Source organism: Podarcis erhardii, assembly GCF_964252035.2.
Source record: "Podarcis erhardii genome assembly, chromosome: 2".
In the NCBI taxonomy this organism is placed as follows: Eukaryota; Metazoa; Chordata; class Lepidosauria; order Squamata; family Lacertidae; genus Podarcis; species Podarcis erhardii.
Window position 1 is genome coordinate 49,046,008 of NC_138498.1, and position 13,073 is coordinate 49,059,080.

General features: G+C 39.3%; 1 protein-coding gene across 19 annotated transcripts in view; it reads left to right on the forward strand.

Moving 5' to 3' along the window:
• TENM2 (teneurin transmembrane protein 2) overlaps positions 1 to 13,073 on the forward strand; it is a 782,612-nt gene that overhangs the window by 738,907 nt on the left and 30,632 nt on the right. For 15 of the 19 annotated variants that reach the window (XM_081845776.1, XM_081845777.1, XM_081845759.1 and 12 more), the window contains 4 exons: positions 273 to 329; positions 3,927 to 4,159; positions 5,943 to 6,097; positions 6,663 to 7,537. In XM_081845776.1, the coding sequence (XP_081701902.1) occupies positions 273 to 329; positions 3,927 to 4,159; positions 5,943 to 6,097; positions 6,663 to 7,537 (1,320 nt within the window). The remainder of the gene's footprint in view (positions 1 to 272; positions 330 to 3,926; positions 4,160 to 5,942; positions 6,098 to 6,662; positions 7,538 to 13,073) is intronic. The other 4 variants (XM_081845770.1, XM_081845772.1, XM_081845773.1 and 1 more) reach the window with 1 other exon arrangement.

Consider the following 13,073-nt stretch of genomic DNA (forward strand, 5'->3'; position numbering starts at 1 on the left):
CCAAGAGTGTGGCTCTTCAGAGGCCAGTAGGTCCAACTGCAGAGAAATAACTAGATCATTCACTTTCTGTCTTTGTCCTGCTGATTTTTAAAGCCTCTACTGGCTTTTAAAGAAGTTTGCCCCATATCACCCATGGCTGGCATCTGCAGAAATCTTGTTTAAAATACTCATTACATCTGCCTGTTTTTAGCCAGGCATGTTTGTGCAGGAACTTCTCCATTTAGTCCAGTTGTCTATTTGAATAGCTGAGGCTGACATTTCTAAATTTGCAGGTGGCTCACTGGCTCCACACCTCGAACAGCTGTCAAAACAGATTTATTAGAAATAAGGTAATACTTCAAGACATCCACTGACCCCACAAGATAGGGGGGAAACTTCAGCAGAACATTAGCTTAGCTTACTGTCAAATCTGGGGAACTTGTTGCTTGTTTCAGTTAGCACTGCAGCCTTGCACAAATAATATAATGGGCTTTCTATGGTATGAAGACACAGGAAAAAACAGGTTTACCTCAAAACTAAGGCATTATAAGCGTGACTGCTACAGCCCAATTCTATTGATGTACATTAATTTTGGGGGTACAAGCTATTGCCTGTACTGCTGCAGTTAGCACTGAATCCTATTTCTGACAAGGGAAACAAAATCATCCAATTGTGCCTCACCAAAGAAAGTAATGGTGATGTTAGCGATATCAGTTGATGTTAGCAATTGACCAGAGGCCTATAAGTTGTCCTCTTAGAGATGGATATATTATCAGCATCTTCTCTGCAGCAATGTATTACAACCTTTAGCTATGATTTCTTGGAGACTTGTTGGGGTGGTGTGAGATAACCAGAGGGCTGTTAATACACCTGAGTGACATGGGCAGAAATAAGACAAAAGCATGCAACCTATAAAATAGGAATCTGCAGTCTATTCCTGCTTCCAAATTAGAGTGCAGTAGCAACATCTTTCCACTCCACTTCTGTTTGTTGCATAGTAGTGAATGAATATCTTGTGCTCAGTGAACCATTTTGTTGCCATTGTATTCTCCATCAAATAACCTATGAAGGAGGTACAAGAAAAGGAGCATTTTAAATACTCAACACTTTAGTGCATGGTTCAGGACTTTTACACTCTTACCTCCCCCTCTCCCTGATATATTCATGACTTTTCCAAGAGTCCCATTTTAATAACAATATGACCAAGAGCCCAATCTCAAAACCTGTTTTTAATACCCCAAGGTATCTCAATAGTGAAATAATTGTAAAAGGGGAAAGTATTTTTTCATAAAGTGAATAGTTGACTATGGAATTCACTTCTACAAGATGCAATGATAGCCCACAACAGATAGCTTTTAAACAAGATTAGACAAATTCCGGAGTGATATAGCTATCAATGGCTACTAGTCATGATGGCTATATAGTATCCCCAAATCAATGGGGAACAACAGCAAAAGAAAGCTACTGCCTTTCCATTTGTCTTGGTAGATATGCCATAGGACTAGACAGAGCTTTGGTCTAATCCAGCAGAGCTTTTCTCATGTTCAAATATACTTCTGAGGATATGCTGCTAATTTTGTTGGATATTTTATATGATGGGATATCTATAAATACTTTATAAATCATAAAATAAATCTTCCCTCCTACAGAGTAACCATTGTTATCCCAAAACATTTGCGATTAGGAAGTAAGACTTCAAATTGTAAAGCCCCCACAAGGCCCTTTCAGGTGTGAAAGCTCTCACAGAATTGTGTGGATTGCAGTTTGCCCTGCCTCCCACCATTGAGATCCCAGCTGTCTTCAGGCATTGGAGAATAAGGTCTGCAGTGTTGAGCCTGCTATACTCCTGTATAGCATGTTTGCGGTGGAGCCATGCGATGGAAATTTGACAGATCGGATGGGGCAAGCAAGGGCATTGTTGCTGTCTCCTTATTACAGGACCCCTATAATGCCCAAATCCAGTAGTTCACAGTTTAGAAACTAAAAGCTGGCTACCACTTTTGCCACTATACTGGTGTTTTTATGTCACAAATACACAGATTTGGAATCTTAGCTGTTTTTCCATCTGTGTCTTTAGAGTTTAAAGGAAAAGAAAAAATCAGGACAGTGTTTCAGTGTCACAAAGTACATACTTAGATAGTGCAGCAAAGGGTTTTATGTCAGATTGAGGGTGAAAACATACATGCATTCAGAAGTGTGATGGAATGGTGTCAACATGCATTTGCTTCATTTTGAGGCATTTGTTTTCAGGGCAGAGAATGTGCGTAAAACTCAATTCCACCACCCTTAGGATGCCCTGGTTGTGTTCTGAAAGCACATGAGGCCAGCATCTTGCTGCAGCTGAGCAGGCCTTGGTCTGGTCAGTACATGACTAAATGACCATCTGGGAACTACTTGTACACCACCTTGGGTTCCATGACAGAAGAAAAGTGGAGTAAAAAGGCAAGAAGAGATAGATAGATAGATAGATAGATAGATAGATAGATAGATAGATAGATAGGTAGATAGAGATAGATAGATAGATAGATAGATAGATAGATAGATAGATAGATGATAGATAGATAGATGATAGGATGTATGTCAGTCTTTTCTCAAAGTAATGTGGAAGTAGTCCACAGCATAGGGTTTACCAGACGGAGAATGATTTAGAATGTTTTTATTCTGAGTAATAAGAAAGACTTTTCTGTCTTGCTTCTTCAGTACTAACCTTAAATGTGAGGTCAGCATCTTGGAATACCTAAATGGTAGTGTTAACCTCTAACCATCACAAACTGACCATCTTATTATAAAGCGTTACAGAACTCTTTATTTTAAAAAACATATCTATGAAGAGTGAAGAATGAGAAGGGAAAGGACTGCAATTAAAAATTATGAGATTATTTGTCTTTTATGCAGCTTCAGGGCAGGCTGTAGTGTATTCTATTATTTGGCACAGTGGGAAGACAGCTAAAGATTTTACGAGGAGGCACAGATGCTGTACCTTTTTTCAAAAATAATTTACAGCTTCTTGTCAGAAGACATCTCACGTTGGCTTCCCATATATTTTGCATTTGTGGCTACATTATTTTTCAAAGCTCTGTACCTAAATGAAACAGCCATGCTCTGTAAAATAGATGGATTCACATGGGTGGTAAAAAGCAATCCATAAATGGAAGCTAATGAGAACCATATATATCTTCAGTGTCCAAATTATTGAGATATAAAACAATTTCCAGTTGTCAAAAAGATACAGAATGATGTAATATTCAGAGGAAGATTGACTAGAAGCCAAGGTGAACTGGTCTTATACAAGGCAGACACTTCCTAACAGTTAGTGAGTGTAGCTGTTAAGAGCCAGTGTCTAACGCATCTAGCCCAATCCTGTGCAAGTTTACTCAGAAGTAAGTCCCACTGAATTCAACAGAACTTCTTTTCTATAAAGTGTGCATGGGATTGCAGACATAATTTGAGATGGGACACCTTGCCAGAGTTTATTAAATTACATGAGTTGCTATGTCGCTACCTTCTACCCAGCAGCCCCTGTTCAGATTCATTTATTTATTTGTCACTTTTTTATCCAGCCCTTCATCCAAGATGGTATCCATGGCATTACCTATGTAGTCCTCACAGCAACCTGTGAAGTAAGAGCAGGCTCAGAGATAGTGACTTGCCCCAGGGCCAACAAGTGGCACAGAAGGGATTTGATGCTGAGTTTCTCACGCCCAAACTCTAATATAACCAAATTAAGGGATGGGACTGGGAAAAGGGCAGGCTTTGCCAAACCTAATGTTACACTGTTGTGGGGTGGAGGGTGGGAGTCACCCTCAGACAGAAGGGTGGTGGGACTGATACTATCTACATTTCTTGCCCAAGACTATCCCTGTCATATCCCAGTTCATTACTGACAAGAACTATGCTTTGTGGGGTCTGGTTTAGCCATTGTGTTTTCTCTTTCTTCTCTTCTAAAGCAACAACCCTGCCCACAAGTACTACCTAGCAGTGGATCCTGTTTCGGGCTCACTCTATGTATCAGACACCAACAGCCGCCGTATTTACAAAGTCAAAACCCTTACTGGTGCAAAAGACCTAGCTGGAAATTCTGAAGTAGTGGCAGGTACAGGGGAGCAGTGTCTGCCTTTTGATGAAGCCAGGTGTGGTGACGGAGGGAAAGCAGTGGATGCAACTTTAATGAGCCCACGAGGTAAGGGATGTAAAAGGTTGCACAAACTATAATCTGAAGCTAGACTGAATCTATATACAGTGGTACCTCGGGTTAAGTACTTAATTCGTTCCGGAGGTCTGTTCTTAACCTGAAACTGTTCTTATCCTGAAGCACCACTTTAGCTAATGGGACCTCCTGCTGCCACCGCGCCTCCAGAGCACAATTTCTGTTCTCATCCTGAAGCAAAGTTCTTAACCTGAGGTACTATTTCTGGGTTAGCACAATCTGTAACCTGAAGCGTATGTAACCCGACGTACCACTGTATAATTATCTGGCAATTAAAACATTGCTTGCTGACTTATTTTTTAATCTCTGGTTGAATCACAGCTGGTTGGCAAGTGTTTCCCACAGACAATTCTTTTCATGGGGTTTGCTTGCAGCCCCTGTTCCTTTGCAAAACAACAATAACCTTCACATTCCATTGTGGAGAAGAAGTACAAACAGTCAGGATTGTCTGAAGCAAAATCTTTTTAGAGATGCAAAAGTGTCTGTTATTTTGGGCAAAGGTGGTTGGCACTGTCTGGTCTATATCCTGTTTCTGCAAAAGAAACAAAAGCCAAACTTTATTTTCCATTTTAATAATATGTAATTTTTTAAAAAAAATGAAAAGATTGTATGGAATAATGGTTCTTAGGTTAATGTTTCCTTTGCTTGCTTGTCAATATTGCACTTAAAAAAACTGCAGCCTAAGTGCCTACGCTTCAGCTAGTCTTCCCTTTGGGAATGAATGAAAGTAGAGCAGAAGAAATATAAACAAACATTGTATAAAAGAAATGTCTACCTATTGGAAGAGTATAAATTCCAGCTTCAATGGCTCATATAAATAAATAATTCTGACTCAATAAATTTGAAAAGCACAGCTGAAGCGAACCATAAAAATCTGACATTCAGACACTTAGGGTATTTTTCAATACAAAAATGATAAACATTAATTTTATAACTTGATTGTTCCTCTTAAAATAAACCAATATGAAGTCCTCTAGCTTTTTCTGCAGCATAAGGTTTCTTTCATTGTGCTAATTAAATTCACCTTAGTGGCACCAAACACAGAAGCTATTACCTTACATGATGTAGGCAGCATAACTGGTGGTACTTTTCCTTACCAAAACTGCCTTGGTGCCCATGCTTCTGTATCTCAAGGACAGTAACATCTGAAGGAAAGGAAGAAGCACTTAAAGGATAAGAAGGTAGTGTTTACACATGTACTTGTTCAGGCATATACACACATGCATATGCACATGGGTATCCAGCCAAAATGTGTTTACAAAGAACTTGTGACTGGAGTCACAGTGCACCAGGGGGAGGTTGCCTTGCCTAATGACTGGAGATTGGCTACAATATCTACAGTAGTACAGTTTTTGGTGGGGCAACGAAAGCTCAGATTTATTACAGCATAGAGAACAAACAGATACTAAGACTGTACATATACACAGCGGACTAGATGGACAGTTATTTCAATTAGTTTATTTTCTGCAAAAAAATAAATTGAAAAGTAGTGTCAGCTTTATATATTTGTATATAATACCAGGAAACTAGTGGTGTTACTGTTAGCTTGTAAATTAATTTGTTGAGAATTTAGAACCAAAGATTTCATTCACTCTAATGGAGCAGTACTTTTGAGATGGTTGATATGGCGTCATACTTCGGCTCAAAAAGTCAGAAGCAAATACTTACAAGTGAGGGACAGCTACAATAATTGGTGAATTTATCAGCAAACCATGAGGTCAGACAACTCATTTTTACTTTCTTTGCACCCTGGTAGGAATTGCAGTAGATAAGTATGGCCTTATGTATTTTGTTGATGCTACAATGATCCGAAAAGTTGATCAGAATGGAATAATATCAACTCTGCTTGGCTCTAATGACCTAACTGCTGTTCGGCCACTAAGCTGTGATTCCAGCATGGATGTTACCCAGGTAGAGTGTTACTTCTTGTTTGTAATAAAACAGATGGTTATTTATTTTGGATAAATGCCTAGTTGTTCTCCCTAGGTAACACTGTGTATTCCAATCTGATGGGGAAAAGGGTTTTGAATGTAGTGATGATGAAATACAGTTACTGATATAACAAACAAGTTTTCTCTGCAGCAGATGACATATCTCAGTGATAGAAAAATAGAGCTGTGGTCATATTGTGTTTAATTGGCTTTGCTTTTCCTATATATCTTTGAAGCGTTTAGTCCCATGTACTGCATATATCATTACTCATTGTAAGCACTGTGTGTAGTTTTAATAAATAGAGAAAAGAAATGTGTCCACGTGAACTACACACAGCGTAGCTCTTTGAGTTGCTCAGTTAAGATTTGAGCAATTAGTTGTTATTTCATACATAGAATAATAGAATTGTAGAGTTGGAAGGGACCCTGTGGGTTATCTAGTCCAACCCCCCTGAATGCAGGAATCTCAGTACATAATTTATATGTGTTCAAAGAAATGTCCAGATTGTTCTAAAACCAGTCCTAATTTATTGTGCCTCTTGTAGGTGCGCCTGGAGTGGCCGACTGACCTTGCTGTTAATCCAATGGATAACTCCCTGTATGTACTGGAGAACAATGTCATTTTGCGGATCACTGAGAACCATCAGGTTAGCATCATTGCTGGCCGTCCAATGCACTGCCAGGTTCCTGGTATAGACTACTCTCTCAGCAAACTGGCCATTCATTCTGCACTGGAGTCAGCCAGTGCCATTGCCATCTCACACACTGGAATTCTTTACATCAGTGAAACAGATGAGAAAAAAATTAACCGGCTTCGCCAGGTCACCACGAATGGCGAGATTTGCCTCTTGGCTGGGGCAGCTTCAGACTGCGACTGCAAAAATGATGTCAACTGTAATTGCTATGCTGGCGATGATGCTTATGCCACTGATGCCATCTTAAATACCCCATCCTCCTTAGCTGTGGCACCAGATGGCACTATTTACATAGCAGATCTTGGAAATATACGTATCAGGGCTGTCAGCAAAAACAAACCTGTTCTTAACTCTTTCAACCAATATGAAATTGCATCTCCGGGAGAGCAGGAACTGTATGTCTTCAACATTGACGGTATCCACCAATATACCCTCAGCCTTGTTACGGGAGAATATCTATATAATTTCACCTATAGTGCCGATAATGATGTGACGGAGGTGATTGATAACAATGGCAACTCTCTAAAAATTCGGCGGGATACCAATGGAGCACCACGTCATTTTCTAATGCCCGACAATCAAATAGTGACTCTTGCTGTTGGCACAAATGGTGGGCTTAAGGTAGTGTCAACCCAGACCTTGGAACTTGGATTAATGACTTATCATGGGAGCAGTGGTCTCTTGGCAACAAAAAGTGATGAGACAGCATGGACGACCTTTTATGAGTAAGGCTCTTTTCAAAATAATGTTGCACATTCATTTTGTGTCTAGCTGATAAACAGGTAGGACTTCATGATGGTTCAAGGACAAGGCAGCATATTCTGTGCCTCAAAAGACCACTAGTTTTGCACACATTTTCTTATTTGGCATAATCTACTCTAAATTCCTTTGGGGCATTTCTGCGTAATTGAAAACTGCTTTTCAAGTTTGGCAAGGTCAAAGGAGGAGGCTTGAGATGGGTGAAAGAATTTTCAGGTAAGGATAGACGGGTAGAGAATTATACAGAGAAGAACCATCCTGTGAATTAACTGGTGGTCTTCGTTTTAGAGAAAAGCATAGGAACATATAAAACTGCCTTATACAGAGTCAGATCAGCAATTCATCTAGATTAGCATTGCCTATACTCACAGGCAGCAGCTCCTATGGTTGCAGATAGGACATTCCCATCCCTCCCTGGATTGAGCTTCAAACCTTATGCATGCAAGACAGATAGTCTAATACTGAGCTCTGGCCCTTCCCTAGAATATCTGCCTTTAAATTTTATTTATTTATTTACAAATGTGCACATCTTTTCAGTGCAGCTCAGAGAATACGGTAATGACATTCAAGTGAATTTGGATAACTGCTAATGTTTTGAATGTCCTTTGGAGAAGCAGTTGTACTACAGTGCCCAGCAACCTAAAATGCAACTACAATTTATGGATGTTTAGGATGCATGCATATGTATAGCAGCTGCCAGGATAGGACCCAGCTTTCACAATCCTACATGCCACGACAGAGAATATTTCCCATACTTGCTCTGCTCAACTCATAGCCTAATAAATGATGGCTACACCCTACTAAGCTTTCTTTCTCCAGGGATTTCAATACTGCAGTTTCTTTTGGAACTCAGACGACAAGTCTTGCTGTTCAAATGGGCAGGATATTGGGACCGTGCTCTATCTGGGCAGATAAAGCATTGATTGACTTTGCTGATTGCTCATTCCTCAGATTGTTGAGGAAATTGGATCCTAAGGTATCTGAAAGAAATTCAGTGTGACTTATATAATTTCTAGAGAGCTCAAAATTACACTCGTTTCAGGAACTAGTAGATGAGAAAGACAAAATTTCCTCTTTAACTGAAACAGATGACAGATAAGATAATAGGGGGGGGTGCGTGTGCATGCGTGTCTGCACAAGAAAACCAGTGTCATTAACCAATGTTTTTCCAAAGATCGTCCTCAGCTATATATTTTACCAGTGTTGTAGAATTTTTTCAAGTAAGTGACATTCTGCAAATACTGATTATGAAAAATATGAATATGCAGATGTAGGTGATTAAGGGTAAAATGTTTAGCTGCCTACTGATAGTTATGTGGCATCTCTTGTCCTTTATATGGAGTTCACACCCTTCTAAGAAAGCACATCAACTTGCCATGTGGCACAGTAGGCTGGGGTGGTTAGTATTCATAAGTAGAGTCCTTGTCAGGGAAGTATCCATCCCCACTGTTGGAAATCAAATATTTTCCAAGATAAGATTGCTTTTGATAGCACTTATTGACAGCCACCCAGTTATCTGTCAGTTGTAAATGGAAAAAGATTAATCCACCATCTATTAAGAAATGGTATATGGGATTAGGCTACATGGTCAAACTAACCAATGTGATAAGATTAAGAGAGAGGAAGCAACAAAATGATTTGTTTATACATAAATGGAGCTTGTTTATTCACTACAAGAATGGCAAGGTACAGGAAGTACTTCAGCCACATGCTGTGTTAGGAACAATATGATTAGTAAGCTGGTTTTTGGTTTTCTTCCCCCCCCCCCTTTTTTTCTATTGCCCCCTAAAATAAATTTTATTTAATTTTGAGAGTTTAAAAGAATTATCTAAATGTTTACTATTAGCTTACATACACCCTTAACATTACTCTGATTTGTTTTTCTTTTCCATTTTGTAGGTACAATATGTAAGGATTACTATGATTAATGTGCTTCCCACTGGTGATTAATTACAATTGTATTATTTATTGTATTATTTATTGTATCAACATATTTACCTTGGTAAGAATTCAGTGTCACACTCTTCTCATCGTTCCATCAGCACAGGCGTTCCTTTTTGCCAGACAATCTCCCTGCATGCTGTTCTTGGGGTTCTCCTGAACCTCCAGACCAGACCAGAGGGGAGAGTTGTGCTAGCAAGGAGCGCTCACACTGGCTTCCACTAGTGCCAGGTTACTTGAATCTGGGCTCTTGGGTTGTATTAAACCAAACCCTACTCAGTCTACCAATCGAAATTAATTAACCTAAGTCATGCCATAAATGAATCATAGAATTGTAAAGTTGGAAGGGATCCTGAGAGTCATCTAATCCAACCCCCTGCAATGCAGAAATCTCAACGAAAGCATCCATGACAGGTGGCCATCCATCCTCTGCTTAAAAACCTCCAAGGAAGGAGAGCCCACAACCTGCCAAGAGAATCTGTTCCACTGTCAAAGAGCTCTTACTGTCAGAAAGTTCTTCCTGATGTTTAGTCAGAATCTCCTTTCTTGTCACTTGAAGCCATTGGTTCAAGTCCTACCCTCCGGAGCAGGAGAAAACAAGCTTGCTCCATCTTTCACGTGACAGCCCTTAAGATACTTGAAGATGGCTATCATCTCTCCTCTCGGGTCTCCTTTTCCCCCCAAGCTAAACATCCTCAACTCCCTCAGCCATTTCTCATAAGGTTTGGTTTCCAGACCCTTACCTTGAGTATTGTGGTGGCCACTGCGCATTTTCCAGCTTGTCAATATCCTTCTTAAATTGTGGCTCCATGTTCATTAACGTCAGTGACTTTTCTCTAGTATTGAATCCCACCCCTACTTTTTTCATGCTTATATATGTTTGTATGGACGTTTGGTATAAAAAAGCAAACAAAACTTTTTTTCTTTTTGCAATAGATCTGCTTGCTGGGGAAAGCTTCCCTCTTAAGGGGAAGTCTGGACACGCAGCAGATCTATGCGCAAGGAAGCACCCTAGCCTTCTGCTTCACTTAAGTATGGTCAGCCCAGTGTTCCTCACAGTGGCTCAGTTCAGCGATAATAATGCTAAGCTATTGTTTAGAAATACGTGAGTGAGCCTGGGCAAGCCTCAGGCTTGCATATTTGGTTGTTTATTTCTCCTCTGATGCAGCCACAAATAAATTGGAAGCATCCATTTCCTGGTTTAAACTAATTGTCGTTTCTTGTTACATTCAGACTGGGTCAAGCTGTCTTTAGTTTATACTGTGGCTTACTGAAACAGGCCAAGGTCAAACCCAGACTTATTATCCTGGGTTGTTTCAATAAATGCTAGTTGAAACTATTTATGATCCATATCAATTTTGCATACATTCGATCTCATTTCTGCATTAGTCTGCATTTTTTAAAAAAAAAAATCTGCATGAAAATTTGTATTTAAATATGTGTTTAAATGCTGTTCTGTCACAGAATGAAAATGCATTTCTACACTTTTTTTCTTTTACTAAAATGCACATTATAATGCATTTTGGTATGCTTTGAGAGCCAAGAACTGTATTACAGAATTCAGAGAAGTGTGATAATTATGTTTCAGTTAGTACAGGAGTTGTGGATCAGGTCTGTTTGCACTGGAATTAATAAAAGCCAAATTCTTCAAGCTTCCTTAGTTTTAACAAACCAAAATTCACTGGTTCAGACATAATGACAGACTAGAGTTAGTTTCAGCTAGGTAGTGGATTCTTCGAATCTCCTTGTGGCTGTAGCAGAAGAGTGGTGTGTGTAGAGGTTTTTACATATGCACTGGACTAATGTGTCTACAGACATCAAACAAACATTGTGGTGAAGTACATTCCTCTTCATTTTATCAGTGCGTCCTCCAGAAAATGAATATAACTATTTCAGCTTTTCTTGAGGAAAAAAACTGTCGCAAAGACACCCTATGTATGTTTCATGTCTCCCCCACACCCTAAAAAATAAACCTTACTTTTTAGAATACTCAGGGCACCATTAGATCAGGCTACTTGTTGGTAATTATTAATCGTTACGTGGCCTCTTCAAAGTATATACCCCCATAATGTGTACACCATACAACTATATTCAAGGACATAAAAAGTCACATAGCTGATATAGTTGGAAACTAACTATCATTTCTAATTACAGATAGGTAGCCGTGTTGGTCTGCCATAGTCAAAACAAAAAAATTCCTTCCAGTAGCACCTTAAAGACCAACTAAGTCAGTTCTTGGTATGAGCTTTCGTGTGCATGCACACTTCTTCAGATACACGTGTATACCAAGAACTGACTTAGTTGGTCTTTAAGGTGCTACTGGAAGGAATTTGTTTTGTTTTATCATTTCTAAAGCTATCTCTTTTTTTAGGTTTTGATGGAGTTTTTCAATGGAGTAGGAGAGCACTGCCACCTGCTGATCATTTTGTAGAATAGCCACCTGTAAATGTGTGTTTCATGGATCTTGCTGATGGAGTTACATTATTATTTTTTGAACCAGGAGATGTGTGACCACCTTGTCATTCCTTGTCTGAAAGACAGTTTACAATGATATTGAAACAGGCTTCATCTAGAGTAACATGAAGCTGTTTCATGAACAGTAAACTACTGGAGGTTTTTAAGCAGAGCTTGGATGGCCATCTGTCATGCATTGAGATTCCTACATTGCAGGGGGTTGGACTAGATTACCCCCCGGTATCCCTTCCAACAGTATGATTCTATGATTCTGTACTACATAGTTTGTTGGGGGGTTTTAGGCTCACTAGTGCAGGCATACAAATATACACCTTTTAAAGCTAACCGTGGTTACAAAAAGAAAGAAATGCTTATTTGGTGAATAATAAAAATTTTTGATTAAGGTAATAACTAACAGCAGATTTGGGCAGTGTAACTTTGGAGGGGTCACACTTTAGAGAGCTCCCATTAGATAATGGCAGAGTTAGGTGCTCCTGTGTCCTATAGAATAACTCACCTATTTTGAAAACACTGAATAGGATTGACTCCAATTGTTCAGAATTTTGTGACTGTGGATGATGTGAAAACAGTCTAATTGGTATATTGGCTAAAATGTTCCATGTACATTCTGCTGAGCCTTGTATATTTTAAATGCCAAGTTGCTGGCTAAGCCCACTTGGGAATGAATTGTCACAGGCAAATGTAAGATTTACAACAACAAATATAGCAGTCAGGCATAACCATGCATAAGGGACACCCAAAACAATCCAAGATACTAGGAGCAATTTGAGCAACCTGAAATACGTTAGGGAAAATAGTAGCAGGATTCATGGAATCATAGAATTTGAGAGTTGTAAGGGACGCTGAAGGTCAACTAGGGCAACCCTCTGTAATGCAGGAATCTTTGGTCCAACGTGAGCCTCGAACCCACAGCCCTGAGATTAAGAGTCTCATTCATGTAAACCAATGTAAACCAGTTTCTCCTAAATTAATGAACATGGTGTAGAATCTGACATGTGAATGCCTGGCAATTATTTTAACCATAGGGCTAATTTGTAGTGATACATTACATCATTTAGAAATAAACACCACATGCTGAAAGAAACT